The sequence below is a fragment of the Talpa occidentalis genome, unplaced genomic scaffold, assembly GCF_014898055.3.
Source record: "Talpa occidentalis isolate TD23 unplaced genomic scaffold, MPIMG_talOcc4v2.1 talOcc4.11, whole genome shotgun sequence".
In the NCBI taxonomy this organism is placed as follows: Eukaryota; Metazoa; Chordata; class Mammalia; order Eulipotyphla; family Talpidae; genus Talpa; species Talpa occidentalis.
In genome coordinates this window covers 98,702,904-98,725,276 of record NW_023601104.1, presented here as the reverse complement: position 1 = coordinate 98,725,276, position 22,373 = coordinate 98,702,904, and the positions used below count along the sequence as shown (strand labels likewise).

General features: G+C 37.6%; 1 protein-coding gene across 6 annotated transcripts in view; it reads left to right on the top strand.

Moving 5' to 3' along the window:
* The window catches only part of PPP4R4 (protein phosphatase 4 regulatory subunit 4), a 77,454-nt gene that overhangs the window by 10,499 nt on the left and 44,582 nt on the right, over nucleotides 1-22,373 (top strand). For 5 of the 6 annotated variants that reach the window (XR_008550886.1, XR_008550885.1, XR_008550880.1 and 2 more), the window contains exons 3-4: nucleotides 10,387-10,431; nucleotides 11,734-11,836. Coding sequence is in view for 2 of the 6 variants with exons in the window: in XM_037503978.2 (XP_037359875.2) it covers nucleotides 10,387-10,431; nucleotides 11,734-11,836 (148 nt within the window). In the remaining 4 variants the exon portion in view is untranslated. The remainder of the gene's footprint in view (nucleotides 1-10,386; nucleotides 10,432-11,733; nucleotides 11,837-22,373) is intronic. The other variant, XR_008550884.1, reaches the window with a different exon arrangement.

Here is a 22,373-nt window from a genome sequence, read left to right as displayed (position 1 = left end):
AGTATGTCACTTTTAACTAAACTCCAGACTTTATTTGGATTTTACCAAATGTTTCATGAATGCCCCTTTTCAGGATCTGTTGCAAGATCTACCACATTGCATTTAGTGGTCCTATCTCCTGCGTCTCCTCTTAGCTGTGACACTTTTCAAGTCTTCCTTTGCTTTTCATGATCTTGAGAGTTTTGAAGAGTACTGGTCAGATATTTTATAGCATGTCCATCACCTTGGGTTTGTCTGATGGTTTTCTCATTATTAGATTGAAGTTATGGGTTCTGGGGAAAATACTGTAGAGGGCCTTTCTTATTCCATCATTTCAGAGTGCTACCAAGATGACTTATCCCTGATGTTAATATTGATCAAGGTCGCATCTGTCAGGCTCCTCGGCTGTAGGAGTGAGAGAGGACCTCCCAGCCTTACTCCTGATCTTGGGGAGAAAGCATTCAGCCTGTCACCGTTACGTTAACTGCAGACATTTTATAGATACCATTCAGCTAAGGAAGTTTCCCGTAGTCTAATTTGGTTACCTTTTTCTTATTAATCTTGTGATTCATATTATATATTATGTATTAATTAGATACATAGTTTATATATGGTTCCTCCTATGTTTTGTTTTAGTCTGGTGAGTGATGTTTTTCAAATCCTGAATCAGTCCTGCATTGTTGGGATGAAATCCACTTCATCGTAATGTATGGATCTTTTTATATGTTTGAGGATTTTATTTTGCATCTGTGTTGATGAGCGATATTGGTCTGCAGTTTTCTGTCTTTGCCTAGTTTTAGGGTAATGTTCATGAAGTGACTTGGGAAGTGGTTTCCTATTTTTTTTGAAGCAGTTGTGTGAAATTGGCATTTCTTTCTTAAATGTTAGGTAGTTTTCACCAATGAAACTCTCTCGATCTGAAATTTTCTTTTTTGAAAGGTCTTTAAAATTGGTTCTGTTTCTTCTTGAGTGGGCTTTGGTAGCTTTTGTCTTCCAAGTACTTGGCGCTTCTTCATCTAAGTTACTGAATTTGTGGGCATAAATTATACTACACTGATGTTCCCTGTACATGTTTGTGGGACCACCAATGATTTCCCTTTTTTGATTATGGATGTTGGTAATTTGCATCTTCTTGCTGTTTTCTTACTTAGCATTGCTAGAGATTTATCAACTTTATTGATCTTGTCAAAGAACCATTTTCTGTTTTCATTGTTTCTCTCTTTTTGTTTTCGACTTCATTGATTGCTGCTATGGTATTTATTATATCGTTACTTTTGCTTCTTTTGCATTTAGTTTTCCTTTCTTTCTTAGGGTGGAAGCTTTGGCTATCGATTTTAGATCTTCCTTCTATTCTAAAATATATGCACTTTAAGGCTGTAAATTTCCCCCAGGCACTGCTTTTGTCACAGCCCACACTTTTTTGATATATTGTATCTTCACTTTCATTTGGTTGAAAATAATTTAAAAAATTCTCTTGAGACTTTTTGGACTCATGAGTCTTTTATAAGTCTGTTAGTCTATTTCCAAATATTTGCCAGTTTTACAGATATCTTTTTGTTGCCGATTTCTAGTTTAGTTCCATTATGGTTTGAGAATATACTTTGATTTCTGTGACCTGCTTCTTCCTTCCCCATTATAGCTCTCATTTCCCTTACTATTCCCCATTACAACTCTGATTTTTCTTTACTTACCTTCTTCATTTGGTGTGTACTTCTACCATCTTTTCTATCCATTACACATCATTTATACATCTACTTGAGTCCTTTTTGCATTTGCTGTTCCTTCTCCTTTTAATGGTTTTTAACCCCCTCAGATATCTGCATTGCTAGCTCTGTCACTTCCTTCAGATCTTTGCTCAAGTGTAGTTTGCCTTCTTATCACAGATAAATGTCATCACCAATGCCTCTGAATGTCACAGGTTAAAAACATAGAAGTGTAATCAGATTTTCCTGTTTCTCACTCCTGATATATAAGCAGATTACATCTTTCTTTTGCAAAAATAGGAGCAGTCATAAAGTTTCTATAGTTTTCTGATACACATGTTGAAAAATTTGTCTAGTAAAGATGGTTTTCAAGTACTTAGAAAGAAATCTGCTGTGGGATCAGAATTCCATTGTTTTTATTTTGGAAAACATTCATCCATTTGATACCCTAGTGAATGAATAGATGTAACCACCTTTCTTTTTCTTCTTGTTCTTAATGCTCCAAACTAGCATATTGGTTCAGTTTTAATCTCTTATTATCATATAATTCTTATGTATTACATACTGTATTGTATGTGTTGATCATATATGTTATAACAAACATATATTTAGTTCTAGTATCTTATAGTACAGGAATAAAAATATGTGTACATACATATATATATATATATATATATATAAAGTCAGTCTCTAGACTAATTTTATGTTTCTTTCATTAGGCAAGCTTTATAACTTGTTTTTCTTTTTATCCTTGTTGCTAAGAAACATGGAGCATAGCCACTAGCCAACTGTGTGACCTTGGGAATATCATTTTGCTCCTCTGTGTTCTGCCAGTAAGGTGAGGGGCATGTACTGGTCATGCTGATAAGATTCTTGCACTGTGATTCTGTAAACTTAATTTGACACTGACCCCAGTCATCTCAGGTGACTATTCCTTTCCCTATTCCTTTGAAAATTTACTTACCTCTAATAGGAGAAAAGCTCAGTATATGCTAGTCAGTTTTGATTTTTTTTTACGAGCATTTTCTAAAATGTTTTGAAGAGTTCAGATTTTTGCACATTTAAACATGTATGTTGCTCTAAATTTTTTGTTTTGTAAATAGTGTATAAATAAGAAGGCCTGTTATTTTACCAAATCATATTTTTGTAGTAAAAATTGTTACATATTAAAAAAATCTATTACACTGCTTGATTCATGATTCCCACATGGTAAGTCTAATTTTTAGACAACATATTATACTCATATATGAGAGGAAATTCACTCATTTACTTACATATTAATATTTACTCATTGAGTTAGATATATGGTATAATAATGATAATTATATTTCCTTAGATGATATTTTTCTTTTAAGATAACTAGGGGGCCGGTGTTTCCTGTATTGTTAAAAAGCATGATAGGAAAGTGTAAAATGGTTCTTCTATTATAACGGGCATTGGAGAGAAAATTGATTTTGTTTGTTTTAAAGAAGAAAATATGTTCAGTATTAATTTGTTATTTCAGAAGCTATGCGAGATCTCACAGGATCAGTAGTTTTATTGTTTTCATTTAGATTCTTGCTCAGTGGAGATAGTATCCTTGCCCTGAAGGTGGTCCCCCTGGAACCACTTCCATTATTTCTGTAGATGTCAATTTATTCATTGTCACAATGTGAAGAGGTGACATATTTCTAAGGCCCCCTGTAGCTCCAGCATTCCATTATATCTGATCCTTTAGCATTAGAGAAAAGGAATCATCATTTCACATAGCTTTTACGGGTTGATTTTTGGTTGACTGATTATGAACTTTTAAATTTTATAACTGACTTCTTTGTGTTACATTTCTTTAAATTTCAGTGCCCCATTTGCAGTAATATCAGTCAAATGAGCAGACAGGAACTACTGTGTATTATTAGGAACTCTCTTTCTGGGTCATATTATCCACTCCTGGGTTTCAGTGATTATCTCTGTGATAAAATTTCCAAATCTGTGGCTGTAGCCTGGAGCTTTTCTCTTGAACTCTGGGCCAGGCCTGCTTGCTGGCTACCTTCACCAAGGAGTCTCTTCCAGAATGTCTTGCTGGCTTCTCAGATGTCGTTCAAATTCAGTCCAAAACTGAACTCACCACTTTTTATCTAAATTTCTTTCATTTATTATTGAAGCTTGACTATCCTTTTAAATAGTGTTGGAGGGTGACCTGGGAAACCTTTGTTTTCTTTTTTCTCTCAATGATTAGTTTTGTATTGAGTCTTATGGATTTTATTTCTGCAAGAAGCATTTCTTCTTTTCTAATCCAATGAAGATAAGGTGGAGGGCCTCCCAGCTGGCGCAAGGGGTTAAGATGCAACCTATGAAACTATCTGCAGCCACTGCAGCACAAGTTCGATCCATGGTCCGAGAGCTACCCAGATGGCACAACAGACCTCTCCTGACTCGCCCGCTGGTCCCCTCAGCAGTGAATTTCACAATCTGCCTGTTCTGTTTCCCACTCTGTCTCTGGTGAATCCTCTCCCCCAACCACCTTGGGCCAGTACCCCAGTTCTTGTATGCATAAATAAATAAATCTTTAAAAAAAAAAAAGATAATGTGGAGTCAGTCCTCTGCTTTGATTTTTTTTTTTTTTCTTCCTCCAGAGCACAGTGACTGGCAAATTGTGTTTAGGGAGTCTTTATTTAACAATTGAATCTTCCCCATCCAGCATGGGAATTCGGAACACATGGTTCTTTCTACTTTCTCTTCACACCTATTCCACTTGTTTTCCATAGTACTTTTAGTACTTTATAAATCTTTGCACACATAGGATGATTTAATTGCCTGTTGTTATCCTTGTCTTTTCTGAGTGTGAAGCTGTAGGAGGTCGGGCAGGGACCATGTCTGTCTTGTGTACCACCACACCCCTGCCAGGGCCTCATGCAGTGCCCAGTATATAGTGAGTGCTAATTTCAGCTTTGTTGCCAAGCACATTTATGTCTGACAAATTCTATGGCCAGACATACAGCATTGTTCGATTGTGTGGAGAATCCAGACCTAGTATGTAGCTCCCAGCAGAACCCTCATAACTACTCCCCGAATTGTTGAATGTATCAGCCCACCTGTCTTCTGTGAGTTAAGGAATCGGATCTTTCCCCCATCCTCTGACAGGTGTTTATCACCCTCTTCCTGTAGGTGCAGGGATTTGCTCACTATTCTCTTTTCCCTCCTGGCTTCCTCTCTTGCTGCTTTGGCAGCCTTGTGAACCCAGTTTTTCAGCTACCCACTTTCCCCTGCTATATCCTACTAGATGTATATTTTTTTAAAAGTATTTTAAAGAATTTCTGTGCAATTGATTAATGGGGAGATAGAAAATCTGCCTTAAAAAATTATGAGTGAGAATACAATGTTTCCAGAAATGTTCCAAGTTTGTATAGTTATTCCTCTTAATATTTTTCTATTTCTCAATATTCTTGTTATAACTCATATGCTCAGGACAGACTTGGGTAGTCTCCCCTTGACTCCTTATAAATACTGTGAAGAAATTATTTCTAACTTTTTTTTCCTGTGACCTACCATACAATAACAAATGTTGTGACCTGAATACACACATGTTGGTGAGTGTGTGTATATATACATATAATAGAAGCTAAATTTTTACATTAATTATCCTTCTATGAAGAAATAAAAACATATCAAAGTTAACATCAGGTATAAGTTTGCTAACACTAAAATACTATATGAGAAATACCCAAAATAAACAGTACAAAAACACTGCATAAGGAATTGGAAAGGTTTATTGATCTCAGTAAGATTATTATACTCCAGAACAAGCAAGACTAATGCTCAGCTTATGTATTCCTGTGAGACTGAATGTGGGGTGTGAAGGGAAAGGGGAAGATTAGGGTAATTCTAAAAGGTAAACCCCAAGAATGAGAGGACTGTTTGTGCCTCTCTTGGTAAAAAGAGGGAGGGGGAAAATGGGCTCAGATTTTGATATAGAAACTGAGAAGCCATTATCAAGGAGTGTTCTCTATATAACTGGTAATGCTGCTTCAATAAAACAGTGGGTTTGTCTCTTTACAATGAACATGAAACTTCTGCATGCTATTTTGACCTGGGGCCATGGGGATAAATTTTGTGATAAAAGATATAGAGTGGATATTACTAGTAAAAATTTATTGCAACATGAATGTTATAAGTGAATTATACGATGTTTTTTCTCTTGTAAAGTTGTCAATTTAGAGACATTTTTAGGTTGATACTTCAGTTACTTAGGATCGGACTGTGACCCTGGATAGTACAGTTGGCCCTGCGTTATGGACATGGAAATCTTTGGCGGGAGTTCTGGCTCTAATCTTGAGTAGTTGGATGACTTTGGACAAGTCACATTTTTCCTGGGCTCCAATCTCCTCAACTGTGAAATAAGGATAGAAATATATTGCTCATAGACTGTGCAGATTAATGTGATAATGTATGTAAAGTATCTTGTCTGGCACACAGTAGGCTCTTAGAGGTTAACTTTTCTTTTACTCTTCCTCTGGTGCTCTTAATAATAGTTTGTTTCTCTGTGATTCTAAGCATAATGACTATAAACAGGATCAAATGGTTCTCTAACTATAGAAACCTATTATGGCAGGAGTTTGAAGAGTTAATTAACATTATTAAGGATCAGTTTTATGGTTGTGACATGAAAATATGTCACTTTCGAAAATTTTCTGAGGCCATGGATTGGTATTCATTATATGCTACTTTAGATTTGGAGTTGTCTTTGTCATAAAAGAGGGCTTTGTCTTTGGAAGTTTAATTCACTAGCATAATATGCTATGTTCATTAAATCAGGCTGTTCTAATTTACTTTGAGTAAAAAAGTCATTAAATATCAACTGTGTAAAGTTTCGTTTTCATTGTGAGCTCATAATTATGTCCATGTGACATCTGCTTTATCTTTGTAAATTTGAGCACAGTATCAGCAGCCTGTGTGTTGTATTTTGGATTTTTGAAACAAGAGCTGCTAGGATGAGAATCACAAGCTCTGAATATCGAAATCATTTAATTTCTTGCACATTATTAAGCAGAAACAAAGCTAGGGTTCTTGTAATAATTTCTCCAGTAGCGATTGACTGTATACATTACTATTTTTGCATGGCATCTGCTCCCTGCTATGCTATCCAGTTGCTTTACGTTTTTTTTTTTTTTTTAAAGAATTATTTGTTTATGCATACAAGAGCTGGAGTACAGGCCAGAGGTACGGGGGCATGAGAGGATGTACCAGAGACAGAGCGGGAAACAGAACAGGCACATCTACTGAATCACACTGCTGAGGGGAGCAGCAGGGAGACAGGAGAGGTCCCTGTGCCATGTGTCAGCTCCCTGGCAGGCCCCGGGGATCTAACTCTTGCTGCAGAGGCTGCGGATAGCTTCACAGTGCTGTGCTTAACCCCTTGTCCCCCCCAGGGAGGCCCTCCAGTTGCTTTATGAAGACATAACCTATGAGGGTTGTCTAGCTGGGCAGAGATAGGACTTTTTTTCTTTACAGTCAGAGTTCTTAGTGTCTGACTGTGTCTTCCTTACTGGATTTTGAGCTCTCAAAGGTTGAAGCGAGGTGTATGAATAAAGTGCTGTCATCTCTAGGTGTGTTCTAACATGCACTTTCCTCTTTGTGGATAAGTATGTGGGTTTTATAAAGGAGCACACTTTTAGAGACCCAAGAAACATTGTGTCTGAATAAATATGCTGAGTTTCTGGTCCTTTTCTTGATTTCCCACAAATTAGTTATCATTTTGTTTCTTTTGGCATCATTGAGGATCAGCTTTTTTTTTAATTGTGTTTTTTTTAAAAAAATGATTTATTGGGCCTCCTTGGTAGCGCAGCATTTGAGCACTGGGTTGCAAAGCTGCCCGCAGCCTCTGCAGTGCCGGTTCGATCCCCGGCTGCTCCCCGGCCACGGGAGGAGGGTCCCACATGGCGCGCAGACCTCTCCTGCCGCCCGCTGCTCCCCTCAGCAGAGTACTTCGGTCCTTCTGCCTGCTCTGCTCCCTGCTCTGGCTCTGGTGAATTCTCTCACCCTCCCACGCTTCTGACTGTACCCAGTGCTTGTATAAATAAATAAATAAATCTTCAAAAAATTATTTATTTATGCATACAAGAACTGGGGTACAGGCCAGAGGTGTCGGGGGAGGAGGGTGAGAGGATTCACCAGAGACAGAGCGGGGAACAGAACAGGCAGATTGACAACATACACTGCTGAGGGGAGCAGCAGACGAGTCAGGAGAGGTCTGCTGCGCCATGTGGGTAGCTCCCTGGCCGGGGATCGAACTCGTGCTGCAGTGGCTACGGATTGCTTCATAGGTTGAGTCTTAACCCCTTGCGCCACCAGGGAGGCCCAATTGCATGCTTTTTAAAAACATTAAGCAGCATAGTTTTACAGTCCTTTTTTTTTTTTATAGTAGTGCTACCTAATTAGGATGGATAAAACAACCGGGGTGCTCAGGTTGACAGAGAGGCCGCGCAGTGTGATAGGCAACACATGGGTGCTGGGTAACAGCGGCTGGGCAACTTTGGGAAAGTTTCTTCATCTTCCTAAGCCCTAATTTCCTCATCTATACAGTGGTGCTAATAATGGCATCTAAATAATATGACTGTAAGATGCTTGTTAACATCACACCCAGCAAATAGTATGTTTGATATTATTTTTGTTGTTGTTTTGGAGGAACCGAATTGAAGAGGTAAGGTTGGGGACATTCATGACATTGCAGTTGAAGTAATAATTAGGGAGATTCATGCTGCCTGGAAGAAAGTGAAAGCAGGAGGAATATTAGAAACTAGAGAATAGAAATTGGGGGATTAGAAGTGTGAGGAGGGTAAAAAGTGAATTTAGCCACAGAAAAAGAAAGGTAAGCGTTTATGGTCAGCAAGTGACATCACAGAGTCTGAGATTCGAGAGACGGAGCATTTCCTGGTAGCTGGTGTGAAGTAGAGACAAATTCAGTTTCAATCCACATGTATTTATGGCGTTCTTATGGTGTGCCAGATGCTGTGCTGGGTATCGAAAAATGTAAAATTTGGGCAAAACATTACTGAAATAGAGGGGGTGAAAACTAGCTACTTGGCACCCACCTGCAGAAAGAAGTGGCCTGTTACTGGCAAGAGCCGGCCTGTCAGAGAAGACTGGGAAGCCTTTTATTACAGCAAGAAATGCTTGCATGGATTGACTTGTTTTTCATTGCTTTAAGATATTACCATAAATGGCTTTTTAAAATAGGTGCATCTCCCAAGGGGAATAAAATAATTAGTAACATTAATTTAGAATTTAAAAGATAGCTGTCCTAAATTCACCTATTTAGCTAGTCTTTATTTCCTTCTTTCCTTTTTAGCCACTAGATGTACAGCTTCCATGATTAACCCAGTTCTTTTTAGTTTTAAAAGAATGTTTGCTGAGGGCCTCCCCTGGTGGCGCGGCGATTGAGCACTGGGCTGCGAAGCTGCCAGCAGCCTCTGCAGCGCCGGTTCGATCCCCAGCCGCCGGCGAGGGTCCCACATGGCGCGCAGACCTCTCCTGCCGCCCGCTGCTCCCCTCAGCAGTGTACTTTGTCAGTCTGCCTGTTCTGCTCCCCGCTCTGGCTCTGGTGAATTCTCTCACCCTCCCATGCTTCTGAACTGTACCCAGTGCTTGTATAAAAGTGCTTGTATAAATAAATCTTTAAAAAAAAAAAATGTTTGCTGAGTGGGCCTGTGTGCTTTTTGATTCTGAGTGAGCATCATAGGAAAGGAACATGCCCAAGGACTAGCACAGTTGGGGCCAAAGGAGCAGCTTGTGCTGAGGCAGGATGCTTGTTCCCGGTGCCTTTCAGGTGGAAGTTGTGGGTTGTGAAGTCTAGTGCATGTGTTTTGTAGAAAAAGAAAGTATAACGTTGATTAAATATTTATTTAAAAATGATATATGCCACATTGAATAGCAATACAATGAATTTTATGCTGTTAACTTAAAACCATGCTGGCTGTTTTGGGTGCCGTCCATTCAGTGGAGGGAGCACAGGGGATGCACACATATTTGGTTTGTGGACAGTGACCGATGTCAGCAGGAGCTCACGTCATCCAAGACATCCCAGTGCCCACTCTAATGGGTAGCCATTAGAATCATGCTGATTCTTTTGTCCCGTCCACAGACAGGCCTTTCCCAAAATCTACACTAGACGTTCCTCTAAAATGCCCTTAGGTGCCCCTCGTGTTCTTCCACCGCTGCTAACTGTTCAGAGTTCCCGTATCACTTCACGCTGTACTTGCAGAGAGCACCCCCCTCACCAGGACTAACAGAATTCGTGAGCACATGCTTTGAGCCAGGTGGACCACCCCTATTCGGGCAAACTATGACGGTGCACTTGGCTCACTGCACTTGAGTAGTTTTAAAAAATGTGAAGAATCTGCCAACTTCTCCTCCTCCTCCTTTCTCTCTCTCTCTCTCTCTCTCTATTTCCCCAGAGACAGAGTGGGAAACAGAACAGGCAGTTTGACCGAAGTACACTGCTGAGGGGAGCAGCGGGCGAGACAGGAGAGGTCTGCTGCGCCATGCGGGTCTCCTCCCTGGCTGGGGATTGAACTTGTGCTGCAGTGGCTGCTGATAGCTTCATAGGTTGTGTCTTAACCCTTTGCACTCCCAGGGATGCCCTCACTTATATAGTCTTAAAAAATGTGAACGATCTGAACAATCTGCTGTCTTCTAATGCCTCCCTCTCTGCCCCCCCACCCCCACTCAGATCCCAGCCTTTCTGGAAACTCACTGCTGGCAACATCATCAACTGGTTAGTAATCCAGTTCTCAAGCCTCACCAAAATCTATTGAACGTGAATCTCTGGGGCTGGGAACAAATTTTAACCAGTGCTCCAGGATGATTCTGATACATGCTAAAGTTTGAGAACCAGTACTCTGAATGACAACCGTATGCATTTCCTTGAAATCTCTGCAAATGTATTTCTGTTGAGATCAATCAAAGGAAATGGCCATTCTTGTTGGTCATAATGGTCCAATGCTGGCAGTTTCATATAGTTCAACTAATAGTTACTTTGTGTAAACCAGTGTTTCTTGGACATTTTTTCTTGAGACATTGACATTTGTTGTGGGCAGCTGGCCTGTGTGCCGTAGGCTGTTCAGCAGCATCACTGGATTCCGCCCACTGGATGAGAGCAGCATCCCCTAAGTTGTGACCATTAAAGTGTCTCTGGTGCTGTCATATGTGCCCTGGAGGAGGTAGGCTCCCTCCCAGCTGTGAACCACTAGCTAACTCAGTTGCTTCCTTCTAAGTCATAATCCCTAGCACATTACATTTAATTCGTCTGTTTTTCTTCCTAGGTGGGAGAAGGGCCAGGCACGAATTTATTGTAGAAATTAAATCTAGATTTTATGTTTGGTAGAGATCATGGTGATTACAGTTTAGATCCACTTTTGAAAAACATTTTGTCATCATGCCCTATTTATAGTAATTTGTGTCACCTACAGACTATTATTTGCTTTTCTGATCTCTTATTGCTCTGAAAGTATAATGATGGTCTGATTTGATTTTTTTATTATTGCTAAGTAATTTGTTCATACAAGCAAAGCTTGGAGTATCTTTAAGAAGTTTCTGGCAACTCACAGAGTCAGCCTAGAGCAACAGGCAATTCCATTGTACCAGAAGAACATTGTCCTGTGATTCTATAGTTGATCTTGTCACCTCTGTTGTTGTTAAAATTAGTAACATTTCACCATAGTGAAAGTTTACCATTTATATTTTTATTAAGTATAGCAAATTGATAGGTCCCAGGAAAGAAAGAAGGTGCAGTGTTGCAGTAAGTTTGTAATAATAGTCTTAAGACTTCTAGACTTGAGGCATGCGTATAGAGTATTTTGTTTTAGTATGAGCATAATTAGGATCGTCAGTATTTTTGCTCTACCTTTACTTAATTGTTCTGGTTCTGGTTTTATTTTTATATCCAAATGATATGCTTGAACTTTAAAATTTTGTCCTAAGTCTGTTTATCAATAAAAAGTCATTTTTTAAATTAATAATTGTAAACCAAGATTTCACATTTTATTTACAACTTGTAAATTTGTGTTTCCTTTGAAAGTGCTGGTCAAGATATCCAAGGAACAAGTGTAATTGCAAATCTTCCATTTCTGATGCGACAGAATCCTGCTGAGACACTTCGGAGAGTCTTGCCAAAAGTCAGAGTAAGTTGTTGTGAAATAAGATATGAATTTATCATTTTTCTTTTTTTCATTTTTTTCCATTATTTTATACTTTTTTCCAATCATTTTTCATTTTTGCACAATGTATGCATTTTCTTCTTGGTTATAGTCCTTGTACAATTCCCACCCCTGAATTTATCATTTTTCCTTGGTAGTGTGTTGCCATTGTCAGCCGAAAATTTTAGAGCTTTTGATGGCTGAGCTTTGACCTAATCACTGACTGGAGGCAAATGTTATGTATTTTGAATTATGATGAAAATATTTAGAGAATTTAGCTGATAGAAATGGAGACATAGAGATCTTAATTATGGAGACTTTTTAGTCATTTTTTCCATAGAGGTATTTTAATTAAGTTAGCTTTCTAGCAGCTAAAAAGTCTCAGTTATTCACATAAAATCATAGCTGTTTTATTTGGCAATTCTGTTGACCTAACGCTATATTTGTAGTACCTCTACAACACTGATAATATCTTTTAACTGATACTCCTAATGATTCCTGATAATGACTGTGGTGACTTCTGAAGAATCATCAAATAAAGATTGAATTGTGGCCATCACAATTTTAGCTTTATAAATTTTAGCTTATTTTGTGCTTTCTAAATTCTTTCAGAATTAGTTTTCCTACTAGAAGCAAATATTTGGTCTACTAGAAAATTCTTTCCTCTATTACATATATTATTAATATAAACTATTAAATATTTAATGACTTTTTTTTACTTATTTGCAAACTAGATATGCAAAACCTGTATGTAAAATGTAGTTTCTTTTAATAACTGGCATGAATAAAATAGACAACAGTCTATGTGTCCTCAGGGAACTTACAATGGTGCCAGGGAAGTTACATCCTAGTGGGGATCATGTTTGAGCATAGTGAGCTCTCCATATTTTGTTTTGGCTTTCCCTTTGGTTATAACTTTTTCATAAATTTATATGCGTTCAAAGTACTTGTGCCTCTTTGGCTATTAATTTTGGGACTATAACCCATGGTTTCAGTTACTGTGCTTTAGATCAGAGATGTAACACATAATCTTCACAAGATGCCCATGTTTCTGTGTAGGAAATACAAATTTTTTTTTACAGGCTGTAATGGTATATTGAGAAGATGTTCATTTCAGCATAGTATGTGGTTCAAAAGTGAATCAGCTTTTCATACCTGTTTTCCAAAGACACATGCCATAATCCAATGACCAGGTTTAATTTCATATTCAACTTTGGTGACATTCATGACCTAAGTTTGTTGGCATCACACCTGGACATACCACACCTGGACATACCAGTTAAACAATAGCAGAAGAGAACAGGTACTTAGGTCCTGTTGACTAAAGAGTTATTGTATGTTAGTGACTTAAATTAAAAATGGAAAATATTGAGCATACTATCCATTCTGCAATGAGCAGGCTAAATCTGGTCCAGACAGCATAATGAATATTTCATATAGCAAGAGTAAAAGATGGAGAGACAATAGTGATTTCAGAGGTCTCTAAAATATTTTGAAAAAATCCTTTTCTAGTGAGTTAAGAATAAAGTCAATTAAACAACAATACTTAAAATCTTAATTTTGTGGGAATGTGTAAAGAGTAGCATACTCACCTATAGAGCATATTTATAGAAAGAATCAAATGTGTATGTTGAAACCATATAACTGATTTATAGAAGATAGGATTTTAATGAGTATTTAATTAAAATTAATCCATAAATCAAAAGATTAACTGAGTCAATGGGTATAAAGAAAATGTACATTAAAGAATATGTACTAAAAAAAACCTTTATTGTTGCTGAGTGATCTCATACATTTCTTTAGCTAGTTAACAATCATTTTCCTTGCCAGGTCCTAAAAAAGATAGGAAACAGTAGATGATAGTCCCAGATTAGATTTTGTTATAAAGGCCTATGTCAAACTATTAAAGAAGAATCAGAGTATTCAATTATGTGATTCTGACATTATGTAATTGTTATGCTGAATAGCTAATAAGCAAAGGGAGAAGACTGTAGGGGGGCAATAATAGTGGCTTTTATCAAGGTTTAATATATAATGTAGACAGCTACACATTTAAGGAATCTTGTTTCAAATTATAAAACCTATATTTTTGTGCAAATCATTTTTAAATCATCTCACTTGGGCATTCAGATCGATTGGTGCTCATATTTGGCAGCCTCTTTAATTCTGCCTGCCTTCTGCAAGTGGTTGTTTTCGGTGATCAAACCATGACAAAAATCTCACATAGCCACTTTATTCACTTTTGCCATGGCCATAATTTCTTAGTTAATTCTGCAGAAAAGCATCTCAAAGTGAGCATTTAATAATAATGGCATTCTCATCCATTCACGTATACTGGCTGAGTGCCTTTCTTGTGGCAGGGACTGTGTAAGCACTGAGAGAATAGAGGGGAACAAAACAGAACTTGCCCTTAAGCAGGTACAGTTCAGAGGGGGGAACTAGCAAAGGGGAGCATTACTGTGCTTTGGGAGGTCAAGGAAAGCCTCTTTGAGAAACTGAAAACTGCAGGGAATGGAGCAAATACCCATTTGAAGAGTCAGGAATGAGTGGTCCAGCCAGAAGGGCTGCAGAGAGCCTCAGCTTTACCAGTGTTTGAGAGAGGTATGGGTGGAATCCAGTGGGCAGCGCAGAGTGTGACTTGGAAAAAGGTTTGAGACAGGTCAGTGTGAGAGCTTGCAAGAGCTGTTGGTCTTTCTTAGGGCACTGGAGCCCCACGCGGTCTCTAAGCAGGGCAGTGTCTTATTCCATTTACATTTCACAATGATCATTTTCAATAATTGTATGGAGAGTGGGCTGGAGTGAGACAGGTCTGCAACAGTGGGCTTTGTGATATTTGATGGTTGGCTTCGGTGAGGACAGTGGAGTCTGCGATATGTTTATTAAGGTAGAATGAACAGAATTTGGTAGCAGATTGGACCTGGGAAGCAAGGAATGACTCCTGTTTCTGGCTGTGACATCCATCTGGTTCTGCTGGGTTTGGGTATCTTAGTTGTTAGCTTATTAATCTTCTAGGAATGATACACTTTTAGAGAATTTGAAGATATGAACAATAAATATTTTGTTGTAAATATTTTGTAAGATGTTAATCATTCTCAAGAGTCTTGCTGTGTATATAACAGTAGTGGAAGCAGCATTTAGAATGTTCCCTTTATCTTTAAGAACATCAGATAAAGTGATGATGGAGGTTTTGCTTGGTCTTATGTTAAATTGTACTAATTATATGTTTATTTCGTTAATATACTTGCAATTAAAATTTTTTTTTAATAGTCGCTGTTTTCACTGTTTTAGATTTGAAGGAATTTAAGGCTAAAAATAAAGTGGCATAAACAGAGTCAGAATCAGAAGTGAGGTCATCCATAGTAGTTCCACAACTTACTAAGTTGTATCCAGAGTAGAAAAGAATGGTAATGTAAATTTAAATTTAAATAAGAATCCAGAAAGGAAATATTTTGACCTGTAATTTAAATTCCCTAGATATGGAGACATTTTTAAATATAGTTGTTATAACATATCTGGGTTATGTGATTTTAAATATAGTTGTTATAACATATCTGGGTTATATGATCCTAGGGTAAGTTTAAAAATTTTTTTTTCTGTGTTCTATCGATTGTTTGAATTCTTTCCCACAGTATATTAAGTTGAAATTTTAGATGTCAGATTTTAATATTTGACTTGGATATTACATAGAAGTGAAAAAAAATTGTCAAGATAAATTTCTAAAATACTGTAATCCTTATGAAATTTAAAATAGTATTGGGATATTATATATATGGCATACATATGTATATATCATTGTTATTGTGTATACAGATATACATACGTACATATAAAGACATGTATATACATATACAGTAGCAGTGATCAGTGATATCATTACAGCACATCACATCAATCTCTCCTTTATAATGAGGTGCAAAAGTGTCTGGTGAGTCCTTGAATCCTTTTAATTTTTTTTCACTTATTTTGGAGCAAAATATATGACATAAAATCATACAACAGAAAATGTGCAATGTCAGGAATAAGTCAAAGCAACTGCATGTCAAAGTTACTGAGATCTAGGGTGTGCCAGGCACCACCCGCTGTCAAATTCGTGACACATTTTAATCTCTACAAGGATCACTTGATAAAGAAACAGCTTAAGTTAAATTAACTTCACCAAAATCACAGAACTAGCAAACGGTCCTGTTCGGTTTGAACAGGAAGTCTTGAGTATTAAGTCCTCCCTCTTTACTGCGCAGCCTCTTTATTTATCGATCGTCAGTCAGTTCTCCGGCCTTAGTTAGTTCTCTCCCTGTGGTGACTGCAGCAGCCTCCTCACTGGTCCTGTTGCTTCCACTTTGTCCCCCAGAGCTCACTCAGCCAGAGATCTGATCTTTTATTTACTTAGGAACAATCTGCAGTTTTTTTTGACAAATAAAATGTTACGTGTTTGTATTGTACAACATGATTTGCTATGTGTATATATACATTGTGAAGGGATTACCACGGTCAAGTTAATTAATACGTTCTTCATTTTTACTGTTGCTTTTTTATTATTCAGAGAGCTCTTTTTAAAATTATCAGTCATATCTTACCATTTTCTTGCATGAAAACTACTCTAGTCAGCAGAATAATGAGCTCCAAAAGATATTATCCTTGGACCCAATCAATGTTATCTTCTTTAGAAAAAGGATTTTTATAGATGTGCTTAAGGATTTTAAGACCCGTAGATTGTCCTCAATTACCTGGGCTGGCCTTAAATGCCATCACGTGTGTCCTTATTAGAGGAAAGCAGTGAAGGAGTTGACATATACATGAAAGAGCAGACGTTGTGAAGATGGAGGCCCAGACTGGAGTGGTGCAGCCACAAACCCACGAGTGCCAGAGCCACTGGAAGACAAGGAAGGATTCTATACCTGCATCTTGGGAGGGACTGTGGCTTTGCCAGTAATTTGATTTCTGTTAGGTGATACTGATTTAGGATTCGGCTTTCGGAACTGTGAGATAATAAATTTCTGTTGCCTTAAGTCCCTCAGTTTGTGGTGATTTTTTACAGTAGTCACAGGACACTGATGCAAATGACTTCTTTTTCAGATGGCGTGAAGCTCCTTACTGCAGTTTTAATGAGCCCCTCTGGCTCTCTGACTTGCTCACTTACCACTCTTACCTCTGTGCTCTGTAAGGACAGAATCTTTGTCAGTCTAGTTTGATACTGTAGCCCCAAAACCTGGAACAGTGCTTGAAGATGATAGCCACGCCAGAATGATTTTTAGTGTGAGCGTTGATTGATATTATATTCTGAGACAGTCAGTATCTGCCTTGAAAGACTTACGGCCCGTTGAGTAGACCCACTGGTGGCATTATTGAGGAAAAGTAAAACAGTGGAGCAACGTAATCCTGGTTCCTAGAGAGACCTGTGTTGGGGCGGGGAAGGGAGGTGGTTACATAATGGGGGAAGGATTTCAGTGGTCGAGGCCTTGTACATGATGCTTTAGATACATCCTTTTAGATTTCTATCAGCAACTCTCCACAAACTCATTGTACACTTGAGAAATCTAGGCCAAAAAAAAAATTCACTGCTTAACTGTTATTATTTTGTTGGGAGGTCTCCAGGAAGCATGTCATTTTATAATTTTCTCTTACACTTCACCAAGAAAAAAGTAATAGTTTTAATTAAGGGGATTGAAGAACATAAACAGATAATACAGATTGCCTTTTACTTTGGCTTGCAAGCTTCAAAATAAAAGGACTTGTCATACTGTAATCATGTTTTCTTAGCTAAGTTAAAAGTTCATTTCTGTGAAAAGCAAAAGAAACTTGTGAAATCAACAGTGTTATATATAATTAGCAGAACTTGATGTTCCAGATCCCCTCCAGGTTATAGAAAAACCGCATTAGAATATAATACTCAGTTGACAGGCTGAGCATTTAGGGACACTCTGATGTGGAGAAAGGTGAAGTGAAATAATTTCTATAAAGTGAGATTAATGGAAAAAATCATCAGGGTCAGAATTGACCTTGCTGAAAGTTTTTATGGACTAGGAAGCATAAAATTATGTAACTGTTTCACCAAAGTAAAAAGGAGACTATGAGCAGATGCTAGAAATAGCTGTTTTGTGATTTATAGCTCAAAAAATAAAAGTACACTGATCATAGTGCATTTAAAAAGTAGTGTCTGTGTTACGGTTTTTCTTTTTATGTCTATATGTGTTTATGGAAAAATAGATATATATATTATTATTTTAAATAATTATTAAATTTGATAGAAACATTTACTAAATTTATGTTACTTTGATTATATACAGAAAATTACATAAGCAAATATTTCTAACATGAAAATTATTGCCTTTCAGAAATTCTAGTGAAGACTAATGTTTTCACATGTGCTTCTTAGTCACCTAATTGTTTATTATTTCACCCTGCCTACAATAAAAATGAACTGGAACTTGTGAAATTCTTTAATTAGAAAACTTTTATTTCTATGAGTGATACTACTGTTATTTAAATATTGTATTTAACGAGATGTTTGAGGATTATGAAGGATCCATTTATAGGTATTTTTATTTATCTTGGAAAACTATATAACAAAAAAGATACTCACAATATCCCATTGTAATAAAGGTCTCTAACATTTGTTGGAAAACTTTATGAATTAACTGACTTTTTGTAGTATGGTGAACTAGATATCCTTGAAAGTTTTCCAAATCAGAACACCTAAAAGTGATAGATAAAATACAGAAAGTCTTCTTTAAACAGAAATTGGATGGAAATTGGACTTCTATGAAGGGGCAAAAAGCTCCAGAAATGATAAAGATTAGAATAAATGTAAATTAAATAATAAAAATTCTACACAAGTACTTTCAAAAAATAGAGGAGGAAGTAAGAACAGCATAATTCCTTTTGTGAGGCCAGTATTACCCTGATACCTGAAAAGACAAAAAGCCTCTTACAGGTGCATGTCTTGCATGAGCTTAGATTAGAAAATCTCATCCATTTTATAGTTAATGTAATTACACGTGTCATTGTACTCTTAACGTTTTTTTAAAAAATATATTTTTGATTGAGGTCATGTTGATGTGCACCTCCGTATAGGATTTATTCTGTATGTCTTTCTTTTTGTCACCTGTTTGGTCTTCCTTTTTCTGTCATTTATTTCCTTTTTAAAAATTGAATGAATAGTTTCATTACTCTGCTTCTCCCCCCCCCTCCCCCCTTCTGTTAACTTGGAAGTTGTATATTCTTTTAGGGTCAAGTTGTATATTCTTTAAGTGACCTTAGCGATTATAACAGAGACTCATTATCAAAGTTGAATATTCATTTGTAGTGTTACCCTTTTTCTGGATATTAGCGTCACACTTTCAAACTCCACTGAATCTTCTTGTGATTTATATGTTGTCTGATATCTTAACTATTTATGTATTTTAAGTCTCGCACATATTGTTGTTTTATATAATTAAAATTTATTTAGATTTACCCACATGTTTGTCTTTTCTGTTGTCTATAGTATTTCCATTTGGAATTATTTTTCTTTTGCCTGAACATCCTTTAGTACAAATCTGTTGGTGACAAATTTTCTCAGCTTTCATTGGCCTGAAAATGTATTTCACATTCGTTTAAAGCAGACGCTTGCCAACAGGATTTTGCTGTGCCTGTAGGAAGACTTCTTTTTGGCTTATACACAGCTTCTTGAATTTGTGGCTTATTTTCTTTTCTTAGTGTTGGAATATTTTCAGACATTATCTTTTGAAATATGTTCTTCCTAGTCTTCTCTCTGCTGTTGTGGGACTCCTCTTTCACTTATGTTAGACCTTCCTATGGTATTTTCTGTCTTTTACCTTTTTTTCCGTCCTTTTCTCTGTTACTCATCCTGATTGTTTTATCATGACCTGTATTCCCAGTCACTAATCATCTGTGTCTATCCTGATTTTGATTATGATGTTTTTTTCCAGTCTAGAATTTCTACTTTGCTCTTTTAAAAATCTGCCGCATTATTATTTTTTTTTAAATATCATGTAGTTTTCTGTTGAATCCTCACTTGTGTCTTAACCTCTTGTCAGATGGCACCAATACCTACAACTCTTTTGGTACGTTTCTATTTTCTATTGCTCCTATGGGCTCTTGTTCATATTTTCTTATCTCTTCATGTGCCTCGATGCTATTGTGTGTTTGTTTCATCTTGTACTTTAAAAAATTATTTATAGAAATAGTTGAGACTTGGGGAGATATCCTCTCTAGAGAATGTGTTTTCTTTTGGCATCCACTTTACTGCACTAGCAGTTAAGTCTCACCTAATCAATTTCAGGTAGTGGATGATTTTAAGCTAGGACTGCTGTCCCTGCAAAGGCCACTCTGCTTCAGGATTACCTTTAGTCTATCCCAAGGGGGCTTACCAGGACCTCTGCAAGGCTGCCAAAAGTCACTTAAGCTTTCAGCCTCTCAGGACCCTTTTCTAGAATCAGCACATGTTCCCAGAGGAAAAATAGGACCCAGATTAGGCTCACCTTTCTGGATTTTCATTGTCTTTTACTTGGATGGGTAAGCTTGTTAATTTCTATATGCCTTTATGCTAATGATTTTTATATTTTGATTCTTTTTTTTAAAAAAGATTTATTTATTTATGCATACAAGAGCTGGGGTACAGGCTAAAGGTGTGGGGGGGGGTGAGAAGATTCACCAGAGACAGAGCGGGGAACAGAACAGGCAGATTGACTGAAATACATTGCTGAGGGGAGCAGCGGGCAAGTCAGGAGAGGTCTGCTGTGCCCTGTAGGTTGCTCCCTGGCTGGCCAGGGGATCGAACTCATGCTGTAGAGGCTGTGGACAGCTTCACAGCGCTATGCTCAACCCCTGCGCCACCAGGGAGGCCCTATATTTTGATTCTTTATGTTAAGATTTTTGTATTTTGTCCGACTGTTTAAACTATCCTTATCAGGAGAACTGATTAGAATTTCCTAGTCTGTCATGACTAAAGGAGAAAGTTCCCATTCTTTTTTTTTTTAATTTAATCACACAGTGATATTAACCCAGGTGTTTTTAATTGTATATCTGCATATACCCCTCCACCATGCCCAATAATCACCCCTAGCCCTGGATCAATTAATTGTTTTCTAATGATGTGTTAGGAATAACCAGAACTTAAAATTAAGTATCTTGCCAAAACACTTGTGATGGATGACTTATTTAAACTCTGAGTGCTTCAAAACTCTCATTTTGTTGGGGTGAAATTATGTTTATAGTAACAGATAATCTAACTTTCAGTCCATGTTTTCTCTGCAGGACTGCCTTTAAATGCCTTTAAATGCCATCTATAGAAATTCTTTTTATTCTATAGAAATTCTCGGGCCTCCCCAGTGGTGCAGCGGTTGAGCGCTGGGTTACGAAGCTGCCCGCAGCCTCTGCGGCACTGGTTCAATTCCCGGCTGCTCCTCAGCCACTGGAGGAGGGTCCCACATGGCACGCAGACCTCTCCTGCCGCCCGCTGCTCCCCTCAGCAGTGTACTTCAGTCTGCCTGTTCTGTTCCCTGCTCTGGCTCTGGTGAATCCTCTCACCCTCCCGCACTTCTGACTGTACCCAGTGCTTGTATAAATAAATAAATAAATAAATCTTTTTAAAAAATAATAAATAAATACAAGGTATATTTAAAAAATAGAAATTCTCTTAGTTATAGCAGTCCTCTTCAGAGTATCAAATGTATAAATACAATTCCTTTTGTAATCTCATTCAGATGCTTCAAAGGCATGTCAAAGTTAAATCCAAAATTGAGCTCCTGGTATTTCCATCTGAACACTTGGACATTCTTCAGTGTCTCCCGTCCTAATGGGCAACACTGTGAACCTCTGGTTTACATGCCAGGATTTGGGGAATGACCTTTGATACCATCTGTTCTTTTACTATGTTGTACAACCCGTTTTTTTTTTTTTTTTTTTTTTAAGGAACATTGCTTTGCAACTCCATTTAAGCTCAAGAGTACAGTTTCACAACTTAGCAAATATATATACCATACTGTCTACCATCAAAGACCGAGTTACCATCTGCCACCACCCAGTCAGCTCTTTGTGCCTGTACTATTCATCAACCCACCCTTTTCTCCTCTGGTGACTGCCATTCTGTTGTCAGAAACTAAGGACTTGTCCTTAGTTGACAACATCGACCTCTCTCCAACCTTAGTCCAAGCTACTGTGCTCAGCTAAGTGAAATAGCTTCCCAAGAGAGGCTCACCCACTCCCTCCCATTCCATCCTGCCTCCTTTCTGATTGTTTTCAACTTTGCAATCATCATAATATTTCAAAGTACTAAAAAAATGCAATTAGAATATCCTCATGCATCTGAGGCCCTACATAAGGTGGACACTGCGTGTTTCATGAGCCTCACCCTCCCTAACTCTGCGTGTTCTTCTTTAAGCTTCTTAGTGTGGAGAATGCTTGCTTCTAACTCCTCTTGCTGTGCCTACCCTGAGCCCAAATTTTGTCTACTTTGAACTTTCTCTTCACGAAGTTCAGTTTATCGCTTCTCAGTGTCTACCTACCTCCCCCATCCCCGTGA